The sequence below is a fragment of the Danio rerio genome, chromosome 4 (assembly GCF_049306965.1).
Source record: "Danio rerio strain Tuebingen ecotype United States chromosome 4, GRCz12tu, whole genome shotgun sequence".
Lineage (NCBI taxonomy): Eukaryota > Metazoa > Chordata > Actinopteri > Cypriniformes > Danionidae > Danio > Danio rerio.
The window spans coordinates 74,015,001-74,039,793 of NC_133179.1; the positions used below are offsets into that span (position 1 = coordinate 74,015,001).

At 38.6% G+C, this 24,793-nt stretch overlaps 3 protein-coding genes across 7 annotated transcripts in view; 1 reads left to right on the forward strand and 2 right to left on the reverse strand.

Annotated features, from left to right (window-relative positions):
* si:ch73-389k6.1 overlaps positions 1-24,793 on the forward strand; it is a 778,105-nt gene that overhangs the window by 327,042 nt on the left and 426,270 nt on the right. The gene's annotated exons all lie outside the window — the stretch shown is intronic.
* Positions 1-24,793, reverse strand: part of si:ch211-232d10.1 — a 257,213-nt gene that overhangs the window by 105,663 nt on the left and 126,757 nt on the right. The gene's annotated exons all lie outside the window — the stretch shown is intronic.
* Positions 1-24,793, reverse strand: part of LOC108183521 (NACHT, LRR and PYD domains-containing protein 3-like) — a 74,942-nt gene that overhangs the window by 4,751 nt on the left and 45,398 nt on the right. Inside the window, exons 9-13 of one of the 2 annotated variants that reach the window (XM_073948209.1) lie at positions 13,069-14,836; positions 10,660-10,833; positions 7,916-8,089; positions 1,364-1,537; positions 490-536 (exon numbers count right to left, since the gene is read on the reverse strand). In XM_073948209.1, coding sequence (XP_073804310.1) covers positions 490-536; positions 1,364-1,537; positions 7,916-8,089; positions 10,660-10,833; positions 13,069-14,836 — 2,337 coding nt within the window. The remainder of the gene's footprint in view (positions 1-489; positions 537-1,363; positions 1,538-7,915; positions 8,090-10,659; positions 10,834-13,068; positions 14,837-24,793) is intronic. The other variant, XM_068220702.2, reaches the window with a different exon arrangement.

Genomic DNA, 24,793 nt, shown 5'->3' on the forward strand with positions numbered 1-24,793 from the left:
GTGTGTGTGTGTGTGCATGTGGTTGCGAATGTGTGTGTTTGTGTGTGTGAGTTTGTGAGTGTGTGTGAGTGTGTGTGTGCGTGCGCGTGTGTGTATATGCTCATATGCGTGTGTGCAAATGCGTGTGTGTCGTGTGTGTGTGAGAGTGTGTGTCTGCGTGTGTGTGTGTGTGTATGTGCGTGTGTGTGCGCGTGTGTGAGTGTATGTGTAGTCCTACATTTGTGCAGTCCTGCTGTAATCCTCGTGTGTGTGCGTGTGTGTGTGTGTGTGTGTGTGTGCGTGCGTGAGTGAGTGTGTGCGTGCGTGAGTTTGAGTGTGCGTGTGTCTGTGTGTGAGTTTGTGTGTATATGTGTGTGTGTGTGTGTGTGTGTGTGTGTGTGTGTGTGTGAGTATGTGTGTGTGTGTGTGTGAGTATGTGTGTGTGTGTGTGTGTGTGTGTGTATGTGTGTGAGTTTGTGTGTATATGTGTGTGTGTGTGTGTAGTCCTACATTTGCGTGGTCCTGCTGTAATCCTCGTGTGTCCTCCATGATCCAGACTGTAAACACACACAGATGGAGAGAATGAGCTGTTTAGTTTCCCCCTCAGCTAATAAGCTAAAGCTAGCACTGAGCCGCTCAGCTACACGCTCCAAACTCTTGAGCTAAAACACACAACACTTGTTGGTTGAGCCGGGATGCACAATGAATGTAACACAGTGCGTTCTTTTCCTCTGCTGTTGGTGAAGCGAGCGCAGATACTGCTCATGTTGATGGAGACACCCTGCTGCAACATTCATTTATTACAGTGATCACACTTAGCTTTGCCATCGTTCTTCAGCACATGCAGCCTTTGAGCACATGTTGCAGTCCATCTCTAAACTATGTTCAGATTATTAAAGCTGCTCGCCAGCGCCCAAGTTCCTGACAGATTAGCAAGTGAAAAATACACATGTGTGCACAGAGAAGAGGAATCCAGATGTTGATTTTAGAACAAGAGTCTGAACATTAATCCAAGTGTCTGATTCCAGAATCTGAATCCATCTTCAATCCCCAACCCTATTCCTGACCTGATATTGTAGGATTCTTCAGCAGAAATGGAGGAAGAAGTTTCTCTGCTCAGCTCAAATGCTGAAACTGTACAGTGTGTCCCGCTTAATGTCACTGTAACTGAGCCAATACACTCCAACATTTACAGAGGAGATTCATTTCACACTCAATGATTTGCTCTTCATAGACATGACTGGAATACTCTACAAGCTGTATCTTCTGTCTGTCCTCACCCCATAACCCTCACAGAAAACTGAAGCTGATCACAAAAGAGCTTTCTAGTGTCTTTTTAAAGCCATTCAGTGTAAAAGCACAAGGCCAGTGCTGCTCCACATACTTGAGTTTGTCCAGTGTGTAGTTTGGATCCTCCAGTTGTTCAGAGAGCAGCTTGACTCCTGAATCTCCTGGATGATTGTAGCTCAGATCCAGCTCTCTCAGGTGTGAGGGGTTTGAAGTCAGAGCTGAAGACAGAAAACCACAGCCTTCCTCTGTCACCATACAGCCAGACAATCTACAAACACAGCAATAGTCCACATCACACAGTTGGACAATCACACATCTCTTTGTGTTGTGAAGATGCTGACTGCTGTTTCTGCTCATGTCAACAGCAGTGATGAACACACACATCCTGATCAGCTCTCCTTATTGATCACATCAGCAAACACACACACACACACTCAACAAGGACTCGACATCATCTGTAGAAGTGTACAGAGCAAAGACATTGTTCATAATACACCACATCAAGCTGTAAAGTCTGCTGTGAGGAGGAAGAAGACACACTTGAGCTCAGAAGATCATCTTAAAGTCATGTATAAAACACAACAGGAAATGAGCTGATTTCATCATTTATATTGTGATTCTGTTGTGGACTAAAACAAAATGAGCTCAGACAAACACAAAGCCGCTCTCTTCATGTGTTCATCACCTGACCCACAGTCACATTCACACTGATGCTCCATTAGGGGACTTTTATTCTGTCAGGAGAGAAACAGCTGATCAATATTCATGACTGCTGACTCTCCTTCACATTCAGCCTTTAGCAGATATTGTTTTAGATGAGCGAGTAATCAGGATTATTTCACACACTTTATCATGAGACTTTTATTTGTTTTCAAGAAACTGAAACTGCACAAATATGAGAGCAGCTCAAACCTTCAGCAGGACACAAACCAGCTTGACTTTAGCGTTTAACTCTGCTGCTTTCACACCTCCAGATCCACTGTTCTGCTCTGAAACAGGATTAACACTGCTATAATGTTTATTTGTGTTCTCGCTGCGCTTCACTTTCACACAGAAATGTTGAATGTTGACACCCACAGACAGACACAACCTGGTAAAGTTTTCAAACAGTGAACTGAGACTGCAACTATTAGTGAAATCTATATTAAAGCTCTTCAAATATGATTTAGATTTACAGTAATTGTTTTTCATGTTTAAATCTGATTTATTCTTGTGTTTAAAGCGTTTGTCATTCCTCTACTTCAGTGTCTCAGACTCATTCAGAAATGATTATTAAATGCTGGATTAATGCACAAGAGAGTTTGGCGAACACGTTTTACACCATTTCAAATATATATTATATGTGCGGCTGTATAAGTCACATACAGCGCTCAGCATAATGGAGGACAGCCCATTCTGAAAACCAAGACTTTCCTCCATTTCTCAGTCAATATAGGCAGTGTATTCTGCTGCATTTAAACAGAACACATTTATTAAACTGATTTATTCATGACAATCATATTTTAGTCACCAAACATATTCAGAAATTGAAAGATAATACAATTAAATTCAGGCTAAATATAATATATATATATATATATATATATATATATATATATATATATATATATATATATATATATATATATATATATATATTGCAAAACAAAACAAAAAGTTTCAGCTATATTTTTCATTGTTTTGCTTCTCTTGATTCACTAGTTTTTACACCGTTATCATAAATTATTTTGTTAGATGAGCTCCAGATTTGGCTAATCTATTAATAATAATAATAATAATAATAATAACTTTATTTGTATAGCACTTTTCCAACATACATGCAACTCAAAGTGCCTCACAAACAACAACAAAAGCATTAAAATAGACCACAAAAACTTATCACATATACTGAAATAAAAACATTCATGTACACAAAATGTAAGTATATATTCACATGATCACACACACAATAGTCCTTACATATGCAGGCACACACCATACATTACATACATAAACCTACAACAAAATAGATAAAATGCGTACACCTAACAAACTTGTTTAATCATACGCAATTTTAAAAAGATGTGTCTTAACACGCTTTTTAAAAACAAAAGAGTAAACGGTTTGGATTATATTTTGTTAAACAGTCGGAAATGTAGGAAGGTGTCATATTGTGTAGTGCTTTAAAAACTAATAAAAGAATCTTAAAATCTATCCTTTGGTGCACAGGCAACCAGTGTAATTCTATTAATACTGGTGTGATGTGCTCTCGTTTCTTCAATTTCATTAAAACTCTGGCTGCTGCATTTTGTATCAATTGCAACTTCATTGTAGAACCCTTAGGTAGACCAGTATAGATAGCATTGCAATAATCAAGCCGAGAGAAAATAAAAGCATGAATTAATTTCTTGGCATCATCAAAAGATAGGAAAGAACGAATTTTGGCAACATTTCGTAAATGATAAAAACATGTTTTTGTAACTTGATTAATATGAGATTTAAAATTAAGATCACAATCGAAAATAACACCCAGGTTCTTTAATTCTTTTTTTGATTGTAAACCTAAAGAACACAGTTCTGCTTCAATCCTCTCTCGCTCAGGTTTTTTGCCCACAATTAGAATTTCTGTTTTATCTTTATTCAACTTTAAAAAATTTGCAGTCATCCATTGCACAATATTGGACATGCAGTTGGACAAATTTTCCAATGCAGTTGTGTCTCTTGGCTCAACAGAAATATATAATTGTATGTCATCAGCATAAAGGTGATAATTCATGCCATATTTCTGAATTATACTACCTAAAGGAAGTATATATAATAAAAATAGACTTGGGCCTAGGATAGATCCCTGAGGAACACCATATAATATATTGTGTTCTTGCGATGTATATTCATCTATATTTACTAAAAATGTCCTTTCTGTGACATATGTATTGAACCAATTTAAAACTATCCCAGAGAGACCTACAAGTTTTTCCAGTCTGTTAATCAAAATGCAATGATCAACCGTGTCGAATGCTGCACTTAAATCTAGAAGAATTAAAACTGATGCATTACCTTTATCTATGTTTAAGCGCATATCATTAACTACTTTCAATAATGCTGTTTCTGTACTATGACCTTTTCTAAAACCTGACTGATATTTTTCCCAAATTTTATGCTCATCTAAAAATTGATTGAGCTGTAGCAATACAACTTTTTCTAAAATCTTACTAAAAAATGTGACATTAGAAATTGGTCTGTAATTATTTAAAACTGTGGAGTCCAAATTTGGTTTTTTTAAAAGTGGCTTTACCACAGCTTTTTTAAAAGCATTAGGAAAAATTCCTGTCATTAATGAATCATTTACTATGTCAAGGACATAGTCAATCAAGCAATTTGAAACCTTTTTAAAAAATTCAGTTGGAATAGGGTCAAGACAGCTAGAAGAGGACTTTAATTGAGATATAATTTGGATAATATTTTCTTTACTAATATTTCTAAACCTTTCCATTTTATTTTGTGGATAACTTCCCAATTCATCTACAAAATTTTGGTCAATCTGTATAATATCGGTTCTAATCTGCGTTATTTTGCTATTAAAAAATATAGCAAAATCCTCACACATAATAACAGAAGGCTGATCAAAATAATTAGGTGTTTTTTTGTTTAAAAGACAATCTATAGTAGAAAAGAGTTTTCTAGGATTACTGCTGTTTTCATTAATGATTTTAGAATAAAAAGACTGTCTTTCTAAACGAATAGTTTTATTATATTCGTGTATATTAGACCGCAAAATTTCATGATGTATGGTTAATTTAGTTTTCCTCCAGAGACGTTCTGATTTTCTACATTTCCTCTTCAACTGACAAAAATGATCATTCTTCCATGGCATTTTCTTTAACCCTAACCTCCTTTTCTTTATTTTTTCCGGAGCCACAGTATCAAGAGTTGATTTTAATAACGCGTTTAAGATATCAACTTTATCATGCACATTCATCTCAGGCCGAAAATATATAGGCGCTTGTTGAATCTCATTAATAAAGGTTTCCGACGTTAAGACATTAATAAACCGCTTTCTAACTATTTTTTCTTTAGGCTGAAGTATAGTATTAATTTGACAGTTAAAAAATAAGCAGAAATGATCTGAGATTGCTAGATCAATCATTTCATTTATGTTAACATCAATACCAAGTGAAATTATAAGATCAAGCGTATGCTTTTTATTGTGTGTAGGACCATTTACGTGTTGCGTGAGACTAAAAGAATATAAAATATCTAAAAACTCTGCTGCTTTGCGATCAAGTTTGTTATCAACATGAAAGTTAAAATCCCCCATTATTAATATTTTATCATATCTAGTAACACACAAAGTTAAAAATTTGGAGAACTCGGAAATGAAACCCTGATTTTGTTTAGGAGGTCGATATATTATAACAACAAGACACTTACTTTCTATTATTTCTATTGCCAGACATTCGAAAGAAAGAAATTCATCAAGAACAACCTCTTTACATGACAGTGACTGCATAAATATAGCGGCTATCCCGCCACCCTTCTTTCCACAGCGAACCTTTTGCAAGAACGTATAATGAGGTGGGCAAGCTTCTATAAGAGATATAGAGCCATTCTGATCAAGCCATGTCTCCGTAAGGAACATAAAGTTTAACTTTTTCTCTGATAGAATATCATGTATCAAAAATGTTTTGCTCGCAATTGATCTTACATTAAAAAGTGCCATTTTTAATTGTCCTTCATTTTGCAAAAACGGTATATTATCATTTAAATAGTTTCTTGCTATCGGTACCAAGTATGATTTTCTCCGATTAATATTTCGTGTGGGCCTATTGCTATTGTCTCTATAAGTGACAACAACCTTAATATCATTAACCTGGTTGCATCCCTGTTTCAACCCCAAAGAATTAGTATTGCAATATATTACAGGGATGGTATAAATTTGTCACAAGTTATGCAATGCATTTTCAACGTGTCTGGACAAAAAGTGTGCTCCAGTCCTACTGGGATGTATTCCATCAGCACAGTAAAATCTCGCTCTTTCCCAGAAAAGGTCCCAGTTATTAATAAAACTCAAATGTTCATTTTTACAATACGTTTCTAACCAGTTGTTAAATGCAAAAAGTCTGCTGTAAGATTCATTGCCTCTTCTATAGGTTGGCAGTGGTCCAGAGATTAGAATCCTTATTGCAGGAGATGTATTTCGTACAGTTTCCACCAGTTCATTAAAGTCTTTTTTTAAGATTTCTGATTGTCTAAGTCGAATGTTGTTTGCACCAACATGAAGTATAACTGTGTCATTTTCTTTTGCGTGATTTAAGATCGTTGGGATTTGGACAGCAATATCAAGGACCCGAGCTCCCGGAAAACATTTATTTTGAACTTCAGTAGAATTAGATTTGATATTCAAATGTCTGATAATGGAATCGCCAATAATAAGTGTCTTACCAGATGAAACAGGTGGCAATAGCATATCAGTTTGCGAGGTAAGCGGTTCAAAGCGATTGCTGGTTGGAAAATCTAGCTTCTGTGTCAGTGCGGCCGAAAGATGAAACTTCTGTGTCAGCGGACTCAGCGCGGCCGATGTTCTGGCTTTAGAGCGTGATTTTCTCCGTTGGTAAAGCCAGGGTCCATTATAAGTTGGAGCAGGTGTAAAACAAGCCTCGACTGTCTTCGGCCGAGGTACGTTCCTCTCTTGGGTAGGAATACCCGGTGTAGATGTAAACGGTGTCCATTGTTGTTGTGTCGGCCTAATGTCCACGGCCCGAGATGTTTCTAGCAACGTTTTCCGTTCACACAACTCCGTATGTTTCTCAAGCAATCCCTTTATTTGAATCTCTAAAACTGAAAGTTCCTCCTCGATTGAGCGTACCTCGAAATCTTTCTGATCGATTGAGGAAAAGTCTGCCCTGTCATTCCTCCAGGCAGCTGCTGCCGCCATTGTATGTCTGTATATGCACAAATATAATACTGTAGAGCTTCCTATTAAACTATGAATGTAAAAGAGAGATTAGTGAGGGCTGTACTTATATATGCTGAGCACTGTATATTGTTCACCCAGAGTGTTTACATGGTCACACAGCAGTAACACAACAAGCATTGAGTTTGGGCTAGCTTCTGCAGATGGACATTGCTGTACACTGCCCTTGATGGGTGAGTGGGGGAGTGTCTGTTGTCTCTCAGGTGTGAATTATTCATGAGCATTGTCACTCACACATACAGCTGAGATCACCCAAAACAAACTTAACAAAATGTAGATCATTGTAATGTTTTCTCTGAATGAGAGAACAGAATAATTTCACATAATTGTGCAGTAAATATTCTAGTCTACAAGACTGCTTACTCTAAACTCTTGTTCAGGCACATTCAGTCTGGTTTTAGATTCATATTTCAGCTACATTTGTTTCTCTAAAACCCACTAACCACACATAATATTTATTTCTACAAAACAGATGTCAGGGCATGTCAAAACATCTCAGGGGTCCCAAAATCACCTCAGACCCCTGAGGGTTAACTACAGGTATAGTATGAGCAGTGTGAAACAGAATCACTGATAAACCATAATTCCTGTTATCTGGGGTTTAGCATCACCCAGGGTTAACATGTTCAAGCATGAAGAGCTCTAATATGAAACTGTCTGACTGTAGTTATTGTAGAGTGGAGAATCATTTACCTCAGTGTCTCCAGTTTACAGTGTTGACTCTTCAGTTCATCAGAGAGAAGCTTCACTCCTGAATCCTGCAGGTCATTGTTACTCAGGTCCAGCTCTCTCAGCACACAGTTTGAGGATTGTAGAGCTGAAGACAAACTCTCACAGCACTCAACAGTGAGATTACACATGACCAATCTGAGAAAGAAGAACACAGATTACATTAACAGTGTGATTTCAGTCATTCATCTGATGTAAAATCAAACTATGAGGTTAATAATATGACAAAACTATTGAATTTGTGTCAATTAGAATTATTGACTATTGTTATTTAATAAAACTGAATATTAAATGTCATCTAATATATTCCTGAACATGTTTAATGTAAAAAAAATGCTAAATTTTAGTTTAGATAAGAGGAACACGAGACTTTATATACTTATGAACCTGCAAAATGCAAATGATCAGAGCCTGTCAAACCTTAGACCTCATCCACATTGCTTTTCTCAAGTTTAAAACGACTCTGGTAAAAGTAGAAGAACTGACTACACTTTTAAAAAAGTACACTTAAAAAAAAAAGTAAAACGTAGCAGTTTCAACCACAGTCCAAATACACGCAGTATAGGGGAATAATAGGTAACTAAATACGCAGTAGTGTATAAGTGTGTGTGTGAATGGGTGTTTGCCAGTACTTGGTTGCAGCCGGAAGGATATCTGCTGTGTTAAACATATGCTGGAATAATTGGCGGTTCATTCTGCTGTGGCTACCCTTGATAAATCAGGGACTAAGCTGAAGGATAGTGAGTGAGATAGGTAGGTAACTAGTCCTCTCATACTATTGATACAATATTATAAACTAACCTACATTTACAATTTGTATGTAAAATGTTTGTTGCTAATTTTCTGAAAGAAGCCAAGCAGCATCACGGCCTGTAATACTGTACAACATTGCTCATAAAGTCTGCTCATGTAACATCATCATCCTGACACAAACTCACAGCGTTCAGCATCAAGTTTTGTGGCCATTAGATCAAAAACATCAGCTGCTATTCACGTTCATACACTCTAATGATAATTCTGTAGGCCTGTCTGTCTTTATAAATAATGTTTATATATATACATACACAGGGAAATACTTTTTAAAATAGTTTTTGTTTATTATTATTTTAATAAACAAACTGATAACAATAATTTTCTGTAGCATCTTTAAAAGTTGCATCTCAAAGCACTTTTCAAAATAAAGTGAAACAGATACATAAATAACAGAAATAAAGAAAATAAATAACGAACACACAAAAACCACACATGTAAGAACAGTATCCATCTGAAAATGCAGGATTGCAATTATTCAGCAAAGCCTTTATTAACAAGGTAAAATACTAGTATTTTTGACCAGTCTGGTGAACAGTTTAAAGCCATTAAATCTTTAAAAGGGCTTAAAATAGTTAAAATCCTCTTTGCAATGTCAGTGTACAGCAATAGTTTACAGCAGTGTGTAGATTTACTGTTGTAGATGGTGCTACAGTGCACGGTGCTCAGCTATAGCACTGAGTAAATAAGTAGAGCAATGACCAACCAGTAATCTCCCACTCTCCCTCATGAAGCTAACACAGAAGTACCTGCAACTGCAATTCATGGAAATCCCACTACTCACTGCTCCTTAAAGAGCAGATTTCTATTGAGCTCACTGTTAAAATGGCCGACTTTACAGCAGAATAAAGGTGTTTTGGTTCATATGGCTAATATTAGCCTTCATGATAACTGTGAGGGGGGTGATGTTTCTTATGACTCATCTGTTTTCCTTTATTTATTTATTTTCCTTTATATTAAGTCTGCATAATTAAGGGCGTGGCCACTTGAGTGACAGCTAGGTCTCGCTGGTCGCTGTCTCCTCACCTCAGCTGATTCCGGCTGATTAGCCGCTGAACTCGATGTATTTTTGTGTTGTTTATGCGGCTTTACACAGTCAGTTGCCTTTTGGAATTGTCTCCTACAAGAATCAGGTGATATGGCATGCTGTGTGCACTTCACAAACAGTTCATGTGGCCTCCGTTTCCCAGGTGAGTGAAATGATATACTTATATAGCATCTCTATAGATGTATTTGTTTTGTATAAGATCATTCAACATTTAAATGCTCTTTAGAGCTGTAATGTGCTCCAGAATCTGTCAGATTGATTAGCTGCAGGCTCTAGATCAGTCATCTGAAGTGTTGTCATACAGTGTTATGCTGGAGTTCATCAATAGTCTTGTCTTCTTGTGTTAAGTCTTGTGTCCTTTATTTGTCCTTTGTTTAAATAGCGCTTGTTCAACACTTTGGTAAACACTTGTTGTCTTTAAAAGCGCTTTATAAATAAACATTGTCTTGACTTGTCATTGATTTATTATTCCTGTTTGCTTTTTGAGCACTGTTGAGCGAGTTCTTAAACACCTGTGATTGGTCATCGTGTTCCTCTACAGAGATGATGGTGCTGATGACTGCGCTGATCACAGCTGACCCATGACAGACGCAGTGGAGAAATCTCGTTCTACAGACAGCCTGGATCCACAAGTATCACCGATAGCTTACGTTTAAATAGATTTGTCTTTTTTATTCAGAGACAACTCATAGATATGATCATATAATCATTATCAATGTGCAGAAATGAATAAAATCACATCCCTGCATCCCTTTTTATTATTCTTCTGCCAATTTACCTGAAAGGGGTTCCACATTTGGTAAACCATATGTAACTGTCTGTAGTTATTGTAGAGTGGAGAATCATTTACCTCAGTGTGTCCAGTTTACAGTGTTGACTCTTCAGTCCATCAGAGAGAAGCTTCACTCCTGAATCCTGCAGGTCATTGTTACTCAGGTCCAGCTCTCTCAGCACACAGTTTGAGGATTGTAGAGCTGAAGACAAACTCTCACAGCACTGAACAGTGAGATAACAGCCCTGTAGCCTGTGTAGAGGACAAACACAATATGTATGTGTTTATCTGATGTGTTTGATAGTCTGAAGCACATCTGACTGTAGTGACTGGTTTAACTTTACTAATTAGTGAGAACATGTGCTGATTTTAGCATTTAATAGTTTTAATGTCTATAACACACAATTAAATGGCTTCCTTCAGATGTTCCAATAGCCCAACTCTTTATTAAACTCCTAACACAGGTTTTTTAAAATTCATTCTTCATCTCAGATAACAAACTCACAAAAGATCAGTGTTGCCAGATGGAGCTGACTGATTCCAGCCCAGAAACTAATGAAACCCGCCCAGTCAACACTGCAAAATATATGAGAATATTTCATATGACTCTCACATGCTTATTCTGAATATATGTGACAGACTCTTGTCAGATGATATTTTAGAGAGCAGGCGTGAGCTTCAGCTGTGTCCTCCGTGTCATTTTCTGTCTGATTCAGGCTCACACTGATACGGCTAACAGCTACTCTGACTGATAGGATTTACACAGCGCAAAAGTGTGTGCTTGTAGAGCCGTGACACTTTTCCTGGTGACGTGAAGCCGACCGACAAATCACAGCACAATACATTAGCTGACCAATCAGAGCGGACTCATTCATTTCAGAATGAAAAAAAAAAAAAAACATCAGTGTGATCATTCAACTCTCACCAGGAAGAACTTTTGGGATGGCGTTTCATTTTATAGCTGACTTTTGTGCAATTTCCACTAATAAACAATGTAATTTACTGGCTTACTGGTTTTTTTTATGAGATAGTTCTCCTAAACCTTTACTCTCCATTAAGGGTGCTTTCACACTTGGTTTAATTGCCTGGACCGTGCCCAAGTTCGATTGTCCCCCCTTGCCACCTCCTCGGTTGGTTTGTGTTCACGTTGTCTTTTTTTCCTTCTGAACCAGGTACGCTTGCGTCATCAAGCTGCTGTTTTGTTTACGGCCATTTCTAAGTGAAGGTGACGCAAGCAAGCGCCGCACATCGCAGTCATTCTGCTTTTACTGAGTCGTTTAGTATTGGATATACAGTAAGCGACTCGCTTCTATCTGCCGCAAACATATTATAAACATTCAGAACATCACACAGTGTCTGCAGGAGCTGTTTTTGGAGGAGACAAGCAAACATCACTGAGTATCACTGTGTTTGCCCTGTCTCAGTCACACTTGTCACCAAGATACGAAACGTGACACACACACACACACATACACGAACGAAACGTTATGAGAACGATAGTTAGTTGTACAGTTGGCGGTTCACTTCCGTTATTTGGTACAATTGCATTCACATCAGAAGTGAACCGTACCAGAATTCGCATGGACCGTACCCCAGACCACCTCTTTCAGGCGGACTCAGGTACGGTTCATGGGTGCGCATCCGAGTTCAGAAAACATGTTCACACTAGCTAAACATACTGTACTATGACGTCAAACAAACCCAGGTGTGGACTGAAAGTGCCAGTGTGAAAGCACCCTAAAGCAGGTCGCACACCAGAAGCGCCGCAGCGCCGGTGTGTACACTGATAGAAACCTATGTTTAGAATTTTAAAATGCATGGCGCTGCACGACGCCGAGCAACACTTCTGGTGTGCGACCTGCTGAAATCATTTATATCCAGTAGATTACGCGGAGTCTGCGCTACCTTTATGATGTGACATGGTTAGACTTTTGATTCTAGAGACACATTTGACTGTACAGAGCCGTTTTGACACGACAGCATGGAGATCTTTAATCATCTAATCACTGAAATTAGCAAGTTGTCTAGAAGTGGCTAAGTCAACTTGGATGAGTGAGCAATTTGCAACCAGAATATTTAAGTATTAGCTAACTCAACATCCTCTGACTAACTTTAGGATGTCGACATACTGTCCGTGAGAAGACATGCAAAACCCGGACTGTAAAAGTCTGAGCAATGTTTGGTCCCTAGTGAACGCATAACTGAAGAGTATTGGAACAGTTATAAATCTAAACTCTAAATTAAGTCATAAATGATGAATGTGATCCGTTCTTACAATTAGAAATACAGGCTAAATTTTAGGATCACTTAAAATTGGAGGCAGATTAAATTCAGAGCTAAAAAAACAAATATAAATAAATTCTAATAAATAATATGCTTTTCAGAAGCACTAGAAAAGCTAACATTTATTTAACTTTTGACCACGCTGTTAGTTTCCTCATTGGGCTAATAGATGGACTCCTACAGATAAAAGAAACACTGACTTACAGAGCTCTTTTGGAGGTTTTGATGACTGCTGATAGTCTGATGAGACACTCGTCTGATCTCTGGAATTTCTGAAGCTCAAACTCCTCCAGCTCCTCCTCTGAGGTCAACAACACAAAGACCAGAGCAGACCACTGGGCAGGTGAAAGGCGAGCATATGACAGACTTCCTCTTCTGAGGTGAGACTGAATCTGTTTCAGCAGAGTTTGGTCGTTCAGTTCATTCAGACAGTAGAGCAGATTGATGGATCTCTCTGCAGACAGATTCCCTTCAAGTTTCTGCTTGATGTAGGCAATTATTTCCTCTTTGCTCTGGTCTCTGTCATCCTGCTGTGTCAACAGGCCTCGTAAGAGTTGTCGACTGGACTGGAGTGACAGACCGAGAAGGAAGCGAAGGTAAAGGTCCAGATGTCCATTCTCACTTTCCAGAGCCTTGTCCACTGCAGCCTTCAGCAAATCAATCATGATCTTATCTCTGCTTTTTTCTGCTTGTTTCTTGTCGCTGCCTAGAATCAGATGTTGATAAAGGGCTGCAATGAACTCCTGAATGCTTAAGTGAAGAAAGCAGTACATGGTACCAAGAATGATTCCCGTCTCCTCCTTAAAGATCTGGGTACACATGCCTGAGTACACCGATGCCTTATAGACGTCAATGCCACAGTCTTTCAGATCGCTCTCATAAAAGATCACATTGTTTCTGTCCAGCTGCTGGAAGGCCAGTTTCCCCAGTGAAAGGATGAGGTTTGGATCCCAGGAGACATCTGCTGTGTTTTCTCCATCATACTTTCTTCTGCTCTGCTGGATCTGAAAGCGGAGAAAGTGTGTGTACATCTGTGTCAGAGTCTTGGGAGATTCCTGCAGTGTTTCAGCATGAGCCCTGTGTTTCAGTTTCAGTATGTTCTGGAGAACAGTGGCTGAAATCCAGCAGAAGACTGGGATGTGGCACATAATAAAGAGACTCTTTGACTGTTTAATGTGATCAATGATTTCTCTGGCCTGATTCTGATCTGTGAGTCTCTTTCTGAAGTACTCCTCCTTTTGGGCATCATTGAATCCTCGTATCTCTGTCAGCCGGTCGATACAGTCAGCAGGAATCTTACTGGCAGCTGCTGGTCTGCTGGTGATCCAGATGAGAGCAGAAGGAAGCAGATTTCCCTTGATGAGGTTCGTCAGGAGAACATCCAGAGAGACTGCTGAAGATACATCACCACACGTCTCATTACCAGCAAAGTTCAGAGGAAGACGACATTCATCCAATCCATCAAGGATGAACAGGGCTTTGAATCGTGTGTTTCTTGTAAGGTTCAGTCCTTTAGTCTCTGGGAAAAACTGAGTTATGAGGTCTTTTAAACTTTGTCTTTCTTTCTCCTTTAAGTTCATCTCTCTGAATGGAAGAGGAAATATGAAGCTGATGTCTTGATTTTCTTTCCCTTCAGCCCAATCCAGAACAAACTTTTGCACAGAGACTGATTTCCCGATGCCAGCAACTCCTTTTGTCAGGACAGTTCTGATCCGCTCGTCTTGTTCAGCTGCTTCAAACAAATGTTTGCATTCAACCTGTATCTCTAGTGACTGATGACGTCTGGAAGCAGCTTCAATCTGTCTGATCTCATGTTCAGTGTTGACCTGTTCACTCGCACCCTGAGTGATATAGAGATCTGTGTAGATGTTATTCAGAAGTGTGGAGTCTCCTTGCTGAGCAATTCCTTCAAACACACTTTGATATTTCCTCTTCAGGCTACATTTAAGCTGATTAATGAAGAACAGCTCGCCTAAACACAGGAGCAAAGAAACAGAGAGATTTAGTCTTGACATTTCCAGATTTTTTTGTAAGTGACAGTTTGATAGATTGCCATTGCCAAACATTGATCTAATGGCAACACCATGTGCCTGGCCAAAAATGGTTGCAGTAGATCGTAGATATTTTACGCACTGTTGTAAATCAGTTGTGGAAGGAACCTCCACAAATGATGTCCTTTACATATGCATTTATAACATTTACTATAGCAAAATTTAAAATAACAATCAAAACATCAGTATCAGTATGTACAATCAGTGTGAAAAGCAGGTGAATGGATGCGGTAAGTGTTTTTAGCGCTAGTGTTTGGATGCAAAACAAAACATATAGCCCAAATTGGAGTGCAGCTCTGGCCAAATGCCCAAACAATAAATGAACAGCGCCCCCAACAAACTCTCTCACTGAGTTTAAATAAGGGTGGTCGTACAGGTCCACTAAAGTCATGTCCCAACCTAGAACAGACAGAACATACAAAGACACAAACCAAAACAATACAGTCCTAACACACCCCCACTAAAAAAAAGAAAATTCATATCAAAAACATTTATAACATAGAGACATACAGGAGTAGGTCAAGTCACATCAATTGGAGACCAAAATACCACCTAATCACTCCACCACTGGGGCAAGTGACAAGGGGCCTGTTTCAGTAAGGAGGTTCAAACAACTCACAGTTTAAACTTGAACTCTGAGTTGATTTACCGAGAGATTAAAAACTCTTGAGTTTTCGGTTTCAGAATAGCTGATCTGAGTTAGGTCAATCAACTTTGAGTAGACCAACTCAAAGGGCTCTATTTTGACGGTCCATGCGCAGAGCGCAAAATGCAGGGCGCAAACGCTTTCAGGGCGTGTCAGGACGCGTTTTTGCTAATTTAAGGATGGGAAATCTGCCTTGCGCCATGGCGCATGGGCTAAAAGGGTTGAGTTTATGTTCTTAATGAGTTATAGGTGTGTTTTGAGAATAAACCAATCAGAGTCTCATCTCCCATTCCCTTTAAGAGCCAGCTGCGTCGCGCCAAGAGCGCATTCGCTATTTACAGGACGCAAAGTATGTCTAAGTGGAAAAAATGAGCATTTCACAAGCAAACAGTTCACAGTTAAAACTGTTAAACAGAGCATCTACTGCGTGAGAATGAGAGATAATGGATCCACTTTCACTTTCGCTCTTGGATAGGGAACCCTTTACGCACAGACATCAATTAGCCTATAAATATTTAATTGCGTTTGTTAAGCGCAAATATTCGTTTCAAAACTATTTCTAAATTCAGTTCTAATTTCCAGCAAACGAATAAATGAACAATAATAATGAAGTGTGCTTAAAAACCTGAGTTATATCCTAAAACACATGCTGTGCCCCTTATGGTCTAAAACCTGACAGGTGGACAAATCTAAGCTCATTTTTAATAAAACAAATATAAATATGGATATAATAAATAATACTGCTAATAATAATAACATTATACAAAAGCAAATTGTTATGAATGAACTGAAAAAGCCTCCCGAGATGAAGAAGACATAAAAGCAGTGATTTTTCATATTTATGTAGGCTAGAAAATAATATGTTTTGTAATATTTTAATCCTTTATATTTATATCCTATATCTATTCTTATTATATACTATATATATCCTTAATATTCATTTTTTTCATATGTAAAGATATTTGCCTATTGCTCTCTTGTGTGTATTAAGCAGTGTGTAAGCGAGGCGCAACTCTGCGCTGGAGTTTAGACCGGGTTAGTTTTGGTCTAATGAAAAATCTATTATAGTTTTTGTCAAAATAGCAACGCGCCAGCGGTCCGCCTCAGAACGCCTTTCTTTTTAGACCAGAACGCCTATGGGCGCACAAACGAGCGCTAATGCATTTGCTATTTAAACAGCGTAGCGCAACGCCTCAAAACCACTCTTGCGCCAAGCTGAAACCACCAAAAGACTATTGCGCCACGCCTTGCGCCACACTGCGCCGGGTGTATGATAGGGCCCAGAGTTAAGCACGCACACCGTGACTATAAAAAGGCATTATCAATGGAGCGCACATATTACGAGTGACCATGGCAACATCTTAAAAAAAAGAGATCACCATTTCATTCTCCATCTAAACTTGATGTGATCATGCAAAGTTATAGCAAACATGATCAGATATTTTTAAAGAGCAAACCATTAGTGAAACAGAGACAGCCTGGGAAAACAGCTGCTCAAGTTAATGCGTAATTTTACAATTTAAATTATTTAAATATTTAAGTATAATAAAATAAGTAATGTGTTACGTTTATAATTTTTGTTTTCTAAAATTTTATAAATGTTTATCAGTTTTAAGATTTAGCAGTGCACTAGTGTGTATGTCTTTTTATGGATCATGTGATAGAGGTTGATATGACATTTATAATGTAAGCATTTGTCATGTAATAATTCCATTTATCTAGTAACTGTACATGTCAAAGGTCAGTGAATTTAAGCTAATTATTTATTAAAAAAGGACAAGCCATTCTTGTACGTGACTTTTTTCTGTGTGTGACTAAAATGTAGGCAATATATTTCCATCCAAATATATTACATGAATTTATGTGCAAAACTGGAATATTGCAGATGCAATAAAGCAGCGTTTCCATCCAACGAGTCAAAGAGAACAAAATCATCACTTCCTGATTAACTTGCGCCAAATATCAACTGTAAAAACAGATTTTACTGTGGTAGGAGAAGCTGAGTCAATTATTTCTTTAGTTAACAAATGTACTTGCACCTCAGACGACAATGCTTATACACAATGAACACGTGGGGGCGTTTGAAGCCATGTGACATGGAGACTCTTTGACACGTTCCATCAATAGTTTTTATGCGCATATCCAAAATGAGCATTAAAATAGGTGTGTGGAAAGGTAAAGCTAAGGCAAGAAATACCGCTTCGTCTTTAAAAAAGGGGAGGAGACCGACAGAAACTCTGAGTTTAGAGAATAAAACCTGCTTCTGACCAGGTTAGATTCACAGAGTAAGTTACCACAGTAAGTGACTCTGAGTTAAAGTTACCTCTCTTTCAGAAACAGGCTTGACTTACCCTGCTTTCTCCAGTTTAACAAACCTGCCATTTTGAAAATGGAAAACCCAGAGTTTCACTCATTTTAGAGTTAAAATACTCTGAATTTTCACTTTACCTCCTTTCTGAAACAGCCCCAAGGTGTCCACAAAAACGTTCTTAATTCCCTTAATGTGTTTAATTATCAAGTTGTATTAAGCGTTGACTCTGACACTGCAATTAATGAAGAAATGTCAAAGGGTTGTGATCAGAAAAAACAACAACTGGGGACCCTGCTCCCACATATACATCAAAATGTTTGTTGTAGGTGAAGTGTCTAGATAAGCGCCAGCGTTTCCATCTCAATAACAGAATAATTCAACAAATATGAATTAAATTTGCTTGAGAAATAACTTGGATGGCTAAAACCATCAGAATGAGTCTAAAGAAGGATCGCTCCAAAGGGAAGACCACTTTGGAGCGCTGCTAATACAGGAGTAGGAGTCAACAACAACTTCACATTCTTAAAAGCTTTTGAGAATGGTGACGCCGTGGGTAGTGCTGTCGCCTCACAGCAAGAAGGTTGCTGGTTCAAGCCTCGGCTGGGTCAGATGGTATTTCTGTGTGGAGTTTGCATGTTCTCCCTGTGTTTGCGTGGGTTTTGCATTGCGGTTCATTCTGCTGTGGTGACATAAGATTAATAAAACAGAATGAGCCAGAAAGAAAATGAATGAATGAATGAATGAATGAATAAATTAATGAATGAATAAATGAATGGAATAAATGAATAAAGGATTAAGTAATTCTCACACACATCTCACGTGTTGATCCCAGTTATCGCTGTAAACTTTAACATCATCCACATAGACCACACAACCCTCTAAACCAGAGACTACACAATTCATCAATCTCTGAAATGTTGCAGAAGTGTTTTGTAACACGAAGCTCCTGACAGAATAAGAATATAACCCTGAAGATGTTACAAAACCAGTCATTTTCTGTGCACAAGATGTCAAAGATTTGAGTAAATCAAGTTTACTAACATATCTTGCTGAGCGCACTTGATCAATGCAATCTTCCATTTTTGGGATAGAAAAAGTGTCAAGTTTAGTAATTTATTAATTTTACGATAATGTCTGTTCCACCTGGTTTTCTTACCAGTAAACACGGTGATGCTCAACTCAAACATGATGGTTTTGCAAAGTTGTTCTTCAGCATTTACTGAATCTCTGACTTTAATTTAAAGGGTCACGAAACACCAAAACACATGTGTTGAGCTGTTGACAGTGGTATATGTGTCCCACACTGCTAAAAACACTATTAGGACACCTATATTTCACTAAAAAGTGTAAATTGGTTGTTTTTGCGTTATTTCAAGCAAATTCATACTTCCTGTTTGAAACTAATTTTTGAAGCTGCGTCACGGTCATGACATAATAGCGTGTATTCCAGCGTGCAGACTGGACGCCTGTGCCAGAGTGAGTCTTATTAAGTCTTACAGTGTGATGCATTAATGCATGAGTAAGGCTTGGTTCAAACCAATCAGCGCGCTCTATTGTGCAACTACATTAATATTCATTACTATCACCGTGTTTTCAGGACAGAGATGCCACGTTGTGTTGGCAAAACAAGCGTGAAGTGCTGCAGTTAAGTTTCGTTTTCATTTTCTCTCTATGCGAGCTCAGAGTCATGTGTGGATTAACAGTGTACGCGACGCGCGACAACAATAACTTACGTGTCTAAGGAGGATTATTGTTTACCTGAGAGCTGTTCTCATCTGCAAACGCTGAGATCTGGATTCGTTTGTAGTATTCTCTTCATAAAGACGCGGCTCTAGTTGCTGGTGATTGTCCTGTCTCTACAGATTTGGTAAGTGAGCGGCCAGTGCTCTTTGTTCATTCAGTTTGTTCGTATCTAACAAACTATTGCACAGAGTGTAAACACATTAGCATCACAACCAAACTTTAACCTCGTGTAGGGTTTTTACCGCATTTAGTGACCAGAATAACACGCGCGGCTTTCTGACACTACCTGTCGTGTGCATCTACGTTTCTGGGAAATGCAGAGGGTTTTTTTTCTCTCATTCGCCGTGCGGTATCAAACATTGCATGAAAAATACACGCTTAGAGCAGCTCCTCGAGTCAAATATCTCGTGTGTCGCGAGGGGCATGAATGAATTCCCTGAATGAAAGAGCCAAAAAGCAGTTAAAGTCCACCATTTAATCATTTGGCAAATAATTCGACTACAGATGTCCATGTAGGTTAAACACCATCACATTCTCCTGTATGTATGTGTGTGTGTGTGTATTTTGACTCTGAATCTCGTGCGTGCCCAAATAGACACTCCCACACCATCCCACTTTTCTTCCTCCGACACTCCCCCCTAAACAGAGCTGGACACGCCCACTTTTCTGGCTTTTTCCAAAGTACAGGTGTGAAAACACCCTGCTGAAACGAGGGGGTTTCATGGCCCTTTAATACATTTTTTAAAAGGGTTGCGATAATAATCTCGGCATATGGGTGAAGCATCACCCACACCCATATCATGCTGTATTAAATGTGTTTTTGATGAAACATCCCCAAATAATGATGAAAACTTGCATGACAGTCGTGGGAGAAAAAAGGTTTCAGCAAGTTTACATGACAGACTTGGGTTTTTCTTTCTATCTAGAGTTGCAATTTCATAATTCTGATCAGATATTGCACGCACTACAGAACACGCTCCCACAAATTTTGTGCAGAACAGAGAGCTCATTAAGGACAGCCATGCCAAAACCTGATCCCTGGGTTTGAAAACGCTTTGTTCAGACCGATAATCAGAAAGCTTTTTCATTTTAATCTGCATCTTTTCCAAATTCCGTCATGCTGCCTGACCAGCTAAAAACAAGTGTCTTTTCAACCTGTTCACATATTCAAGTAAACTTTTTGGTGGCTGTTTACCTTTAAACTGATCACCAATAACAACAAGGAGGTCTCGCACTTTTTGCAAGTCACAAGTCGTTTGGACTAAAACCCAAACTAGACTGTGTGACTTCCCTTGTAATTAACAGAAGCCACGGATACAAGAAATGCACGCAAGAGACACATCAGTGTTTGCTGAAATCTCTCTCTTAATCAAAGAGTTTTGAAGTTTGTTCCCTGGTCACTTTGAATGAGTTTAGGTATAGCGAAGATTGAGATGAATTAGGGCAGGGCTTTTACTACAACCGGGTTGTGATATTACGCATTACAGTCAAGAGGAATTTAATTCCCAATTTACAAGGGGGGATCTAACCAACACAGTTAATTAAAAAAAATATTTAGTGGAGAAATTGGATACAGTGGGGCCAGTATCAGTGGCTGATTAGGTTTTCCGGTCACTTGGCACGTATGACATGTTCTAATAAATTCGCGAGATGTCGTTTTTCAACAGTGGCCAATAAAACTGCTGCAAAACTCTAGCATACATATTTTGCATAACCAAGTGAACAGCTGTATTGCCATGCGCCAATCGGAATACAACATCTCTGAATTTCTCAGGTATGACAACTTGAACCACTGACTCACCACCACCATCTTTGTTTAGGGCAAGCCACTTACACAGAAGCATCCCATCATTGATAAAGTATCCAGACATGGCACTCTTTACCTCCTCTGTTGGGGAAACAGCAGCGATCAAATTTTCCCATCCAGGATCATCCCTCTGGGCAACAATAAATTCTGACCGAGAAATCTTTGACAAGAGAGACAATCCAGTAGCGACTGACTCTTTCAACATTTTGCACTAAGATCACTTCACAACATAAGACTTATTTTCAGGCAACTCACAACATTCTTGATCAAGAACAGATGATGTGGTATCAATCAGTGCAGGGGTCATTCAAAATAAACTTGTGCAAAGGAACAGACATTGTTTGAATTGCAATTCCTCGAATCAAAACATTCTTACCGACATATAAACTGGATAAAGATGAGGTATGGAATGAAAAATAAAAGACTCTTAGGACTTTCCCAGCACTTTTAAATACTCTTACAGGTACACTCCTATGTCCATCTAAAAGAGAAACACAACCTTGAGAAAAAAATGGTGCATACTCAGTGTACGTTTAATTTCAGCACAATTTCCTTTTATAACAGACAAATGTTTTGTAAAGCATACAGCTGAAGCCTGCGGCAAGCACATAGTCAAAAGCAGAGGTGCAGAATTTTTATTCTTGCCATGTACCTGCTTAGTTTTTAGTACAGGACAGTCATTTTTCCAGTTGATCTCTAGACAATAAAGACACGTAGAATCAGATATTGTTCTGTAAGAAAGTTAAATATCGATCAATTTGTTGCGACTGCTTAATGTGAACATTTCCATTACCCTGACTCCCAGAACTAAATCTGTTTTTGTGAGTCAGAACGAAGTCATCTGCTAATGATGCAGCTTCAGCAGCAGTGCAAAGTTTATTCTCATTAATGTACACAGCAATTTGATCAGAATTTTTTTTTTTTTTTTTTTTTTTTGCTGAATATTCATCATTTTGTACACCAGCAATTAAAATGATTACTTTTTTGAAAGATACAGGACTGATTAATAAGATATGATTATTAGAGTTATGTAAATTTGTAAATGTAAAAAAAAAGTTATGTAAAAAATGTAAATTTATTAAGTTTAAGGTAGGGATGAAGAGAGTTATTTTCTGAACCGGAGGGATGAGCAGAAGTCATAAGAGCTGAAGACGCAGCGCTGGCAGATGAAAAGTCTCTCACTGAGTTAGGAAAAAGGGATTAAAGTGGGAAAAGAGTAGAGTCTCTGAATCAGGTTACAAGAAGGTGGTGGTATGCACAAGAACTGGTGTGATCCGCCAAATAAAAACAGAAGAAACACAGGTACCTCCCGTGCAAGAGATCACATTTATGGTGTTGTATACACAAGCATGAGGAGAGGAGGAAGACCAATTATTACAAATTTACTTTAGTGTAAGTACAGTTTGTGTTAGTTGTTATAAAATGTATGAATTTGACTTGTTTGTTATGCAGAAACAAGTTTCCTGAGAGCACTTTGTCATCTATGTACTGCTAGAAGTGTTTGGTTGGCTACATTAGCTGTTAGCATTAAAGCTGGTTTATACTTCTTTGTAGAGACATTGGTAAGACCCACGGTGAATGCCTTACACATGTTATGTTCAGGACATAACATGCTAGCAAGATGGATCCACATGCAAGTGATATTTAAGTATCAAGGCAAAATTTCCAAGTGCAAACAAGTTCAAAATGAAAGGAAGTTGCTGAATCAGGAAATAAACAAGAGTCCAAATAGCACCCATTCAATGAAGGTCCTGACACAACACAGAGAGATCAGGAACACGAATAACCAACTGACAAATAAAGCACTAAACTATCCATCTTAAACAGGTGGAGCTGAGTACAAACAGCTGGGCTGCCGATAATACAGCTGATTCTAGTTAGTGAGTTACGTGACGATTTGCGCCCTCCGTAGACATTTTGACTAGTTTTCAGCTGCTTGTGGATGGATCTAGCTGTTTGTTAACTGTTCTCAGCTGTTTGGGACTGTTTTGTGCCCCCCGAGGACATTTAGACCTGTTTTCAGTGTTTGTGGGTGGTTCTAGGACACTTAAACTTGTGCTCAGTGTCTGTGTGTATGTATAGAAAGTTTACTCACTGTTTCCTTGGTTACTGCATTAGCTATACAAACATTAGCTTGCGTATCGATCACAGACGATTTGCGGCCGTAGTTGGTGTTTTTACTCTCGAGACGTGTCCAGCTGAATCCAATCAGCTAGTGCTCTGGGGTGTATATAAGCAGCTAATCTCAACGCGGCAACAGTCATGGCAGCCTTGTGTAAAGACCGCCTCGTGTGAAGACTGACAAGTGTAAAGACCATCGACTCAACCTGTGCGACTCCACCGAGAAAAGACACAGACAAAGCACTTAAGTACTTTACTTTTTTTATTTTACTTTGTCTTTGCACTTATTTTTGTTTTCATTTTGCACTTTTATTATGTGTTTACTAATTCCTGTTGTTACTAACACTCGCAAAGCAAAGAGATACGCTCAATGCGTAATCCTCACAACCTTCATTCAGTACAAATATCTGCTATTTCACAACTCTCTCTCTCCGTGGGCCTCTGGAATTGTCAATCAGCTGTTTTTATTAGGCAGATTTTATTACCTCCATAGCTACATATTCTGACTATAATCTCATGGCTCTAACTGAGACCTGGTTGAGGCCGGAGGACACTGCTACACATGCTACTCTTTCTGCTAATTTCTCTTTTTTCCCAAACTCCTCGTCAAACAGGGAGAGGGGGTGGGACTGGACTACTGATTTCCAGAGCATGGAAATTTACTCAGAGACCGTCCCTGACAAAGATCAGCTCCTTTGAATTCTATGCAGTCACCATTATCCACCTCTTCCACATAAATGTGGTTGTCATCTACCGCCCACCAGGTAAATTAGGGCACTTCTTAGATGAGCTGGACGTTCTTCTCTCATCTTTTTCTGATTATGACACTCCCATGTTGGTGCTAGGTGACTTCAAAATCCACATTAAAAGACCACAAGCTAATGACTTCCTGACTCTGCTTGCCTCATTTGACCTCAAAAGAGCACCTACTTCTGCTACTCACAAATCAGGTAATCAGCTAGACCTTATTTACACACGACACTGCTTCGCTGACCAAACACTAGTAACTTCACTACACAAATCAGATCATATCCTTCTGTCTCTCATTATCCACATTACTCCTGAGCCGCCACACACTCCAACACTGGTTACCTTTCGCAGAAACCTACGCTCTTTTCACCCAATAGACTATCCACCATTGTTTCAGACTCTCTTCCTCCATCTTGCAAACTCTCTGCACTTGATTCGAACAGTGCCACTGATACACTCTGCTCCACACTAGCATCATGTCTAGACAAACTATGTCCTCT